This window comes from Charadrius vociferus, unplaced genomic scaffold (genome assembly GCF_000708025.1).
Source record: "Charadrius vociferus isolate BGI_N301 unplaced genomic scaffold, ASM70802v2 scaffold960, whole genome shotgun sequence".
Lineage (NCBI taxonomy): Eukaryota > Metazoa > Chordata > Aves > Charadriiformes > Charadriidae > Charadrius > Charadrius vociferus.
In genome coordinates, this window is record NW_009646519.1 from 15,067 (window position 1) to 17,447 (window position 2,381).

The 2,381-nt window shown below is 55.0% G+C and overlaps 1 protein-coding gene across 1 annotated transcript in view; it reads right to left on the reverse strand.

Moving 5' to 3' along the window:
* SOCS7 (suppressor of cytokine signaling 7) overlaps positions 1 to 2,381 on the reverse strand; it is a 29,221-nt gene that overhangs the window by 10,269 nt on the left and 16,571 nt on the right. The window contains exon 13 of the mRNA XM_009885079.1: positions 382 to 517. Coding sequence (XP_009883381.1) covers positions 382 to 517 — 136 coding nt within the window. The remainder of the gene's footprint in view (positions 1 to 381; positions 518 to 2,381) is intronic.

Here is a 2,381-nt window from a genome sequence, read left to right on the forward strand (position 1 = left end):
ACGGGTGGTGATCCCCTGGGGCAGGTTGCCCCGAGAAGCTGTGGCTGCCCCATCCCTGGAGGTGTTCAAGGCCAGGTTGGACGGGGCTTGGAGCAACCTGGGCTGGTGGGAGGTGTCCCTGCCTTGGGTTGGAACCCAATGGTTCCACTTGAGGTTCACACTCAATGATCTTCAAGGTCCCTTCCAAGCTAAACCATTCTATGATTCTGTGCATCCCTACACACCACAGGACATCTATATCCTGCTGTGCCAAGGCTGAAGAAGTCAACTACGCCCTCCCAGAGCCCTTGATGCAGACATGGACACCTTCTCATGGCCTGCTGCGGTGAGGGTCAAGGAGGAAACCAGAGAGACTCGTCCCCAGCCCAGTCCGAGACTTACTTGGGCAGCGGGAGCTCGGGGATGTGGTCTATTCGGACCAACTGCCTGATCCGAAAGCGGCAAAGGTGCTGAAGGGATTTGACATTGCTGAACCTGGAGACTGGGTACAGGAGCTGGACAGGCGTTGGAGGGAGACCTTTGGGCAGAAAAAAAAAAAAAAAAGCAATACTGGAGATAAGTGTTCTATTAGAAAGCAACCGCTACCGATTCAGCAAGGCAGAGCCGGCTCTCGGGCGCGGGAGCTCTCTGCAAGGCTGTGTCCGACGGTCCATCTCTCCAGGAACCCACCGCTTCGGAGTGGTGAAAGGCTTCAAAGGGACTTTGATACCCTTTTGGCTGCAAAATACCTCCATCCTTCCTAAAGAGGCACCGACAGTTCTGATGTGACGGGAAAAGCAATCCCTGGGACACCGCGAGCTCCAAAACCGCCCCGCTTCTCCCGGGACTGATAGACGAAGCATCACTTTTGACGGAGAAGCAACAGAGTTTTGCAAGGATGGAGAAGACAGCCAAAGCAAGAAGGCGAGGCAGCATGACCGGCACGTAGGCTTTGCTCTGCATAACCCTTTGGGTAGTTCTAGCGAGGCGTCACAAAGCTGGGGGATTCGGTCAGCTCCAGCTGAGCCAGAGTTGCTCATTCCTGGGGTCACGAGGCTGTGCACAAAGGCAGCTTCGCTCCAGCCAGCTCCCCACGCAAGGAGCAACCTCGCAGGGCCGAAAGCGAGTGGCATCCAGCCCTCTGTCCCCATGTGTCCTCCCCCCCCCAGCCCCACAACCTCCTCCTCCCCCAAAGTTAAGAGCGACAACGGAGCCCACAGCGCCGAGAGGTCGGCAGGAGGACCAGGAAGGATCTTTGGGAGCCGGGTTCATGCCCAGCACAAGGTTTTATCTGTCTTTACAGAGGGATTCCAAGCTAGTTACACTCTAACCCCCCTCCTGCTGGCTTGTCTCTGAGGGCAGCGGAGTGAAAGGAGAAAAGGGAAAGCTCTTCACACTAAGATGGGCTCAAAACCGCTGCGGGCAGCTCAGGAAGCTGCGAGCCAGCTTTTGAGAAAGCAAAGAACAGCGATCAATTGAAGGCTGGATTCTCTTCCCCCCTCCCTCGCCCCCCTTCCTTATTCTCCTTCCAGAAAGGAATTAGCCTCTGGGAGCTCAGCCAGCGACTACGGGGACGGAGCACACTGGGGAGATGCAGATCCTAAATATTCTCCCGTTAAAAATAAATAAATAAATAAATAAATAAAAAATAAAAAAAATAATCAGGCAGCAGCGGGAGACTTTGTTTTTTTCCAGGATCAAGGCACAGCGGTGCCAAAAAGCGCCCGAGTCCAACGCCGCATGTGGATGGAGAGGTGCAGGACCCGGAGCAGCACGGCGGGCTGGTGGCCCAGAGGGGCACTGGGCAGCAAGGGACTCCTCAGCAGGTGCCCACCGCTGTTTTTTGGGGGGGGATTATGTTATTTTTTGACGATATTTTTCTAGAGCAAGCCCCTTCTGAGGTATTTGCCTGGAGCCCTAAGCCCTCAAAGCCTTATTCTCGAGGGGCAGAGATCTCAGCGTCAGGAAGGTAAAAGCATCTTTTGACTTGAAATGATTTTCTGAAGGATGGGTACATTGCAAAACCAGCTTCACAGCACTCTCCTCCCCAAAGCACGGCCGTGTTATAAATCAGTTTTCCAGTTATTGGCAGTCTCTGCAGCAGAGGGCAACACTGAACAGATCCGGGCTGCGACTCCCGCGCTGCTGGGAACCCTGAAAAGGGAACACCCCATCTCCTCCCCTCCCGTCTCCTCTACGCCACAATTTGGGCTGAATCCTCTCCACGCCGAGGTCGGTGTGGCCATCGGGGCCCGCAGGCGCGATGGCAATACGGATAAGGAGCAAATTTACTATAATTTCACTTGGGGATTTACCGCAGCAATCCTCACGCTCTTCTCGCTTCTGCCCCTCTCTGCTTCGCTGCCGCCACCCGTCTCACCTCAGCAGCGCTCCCATTCCTG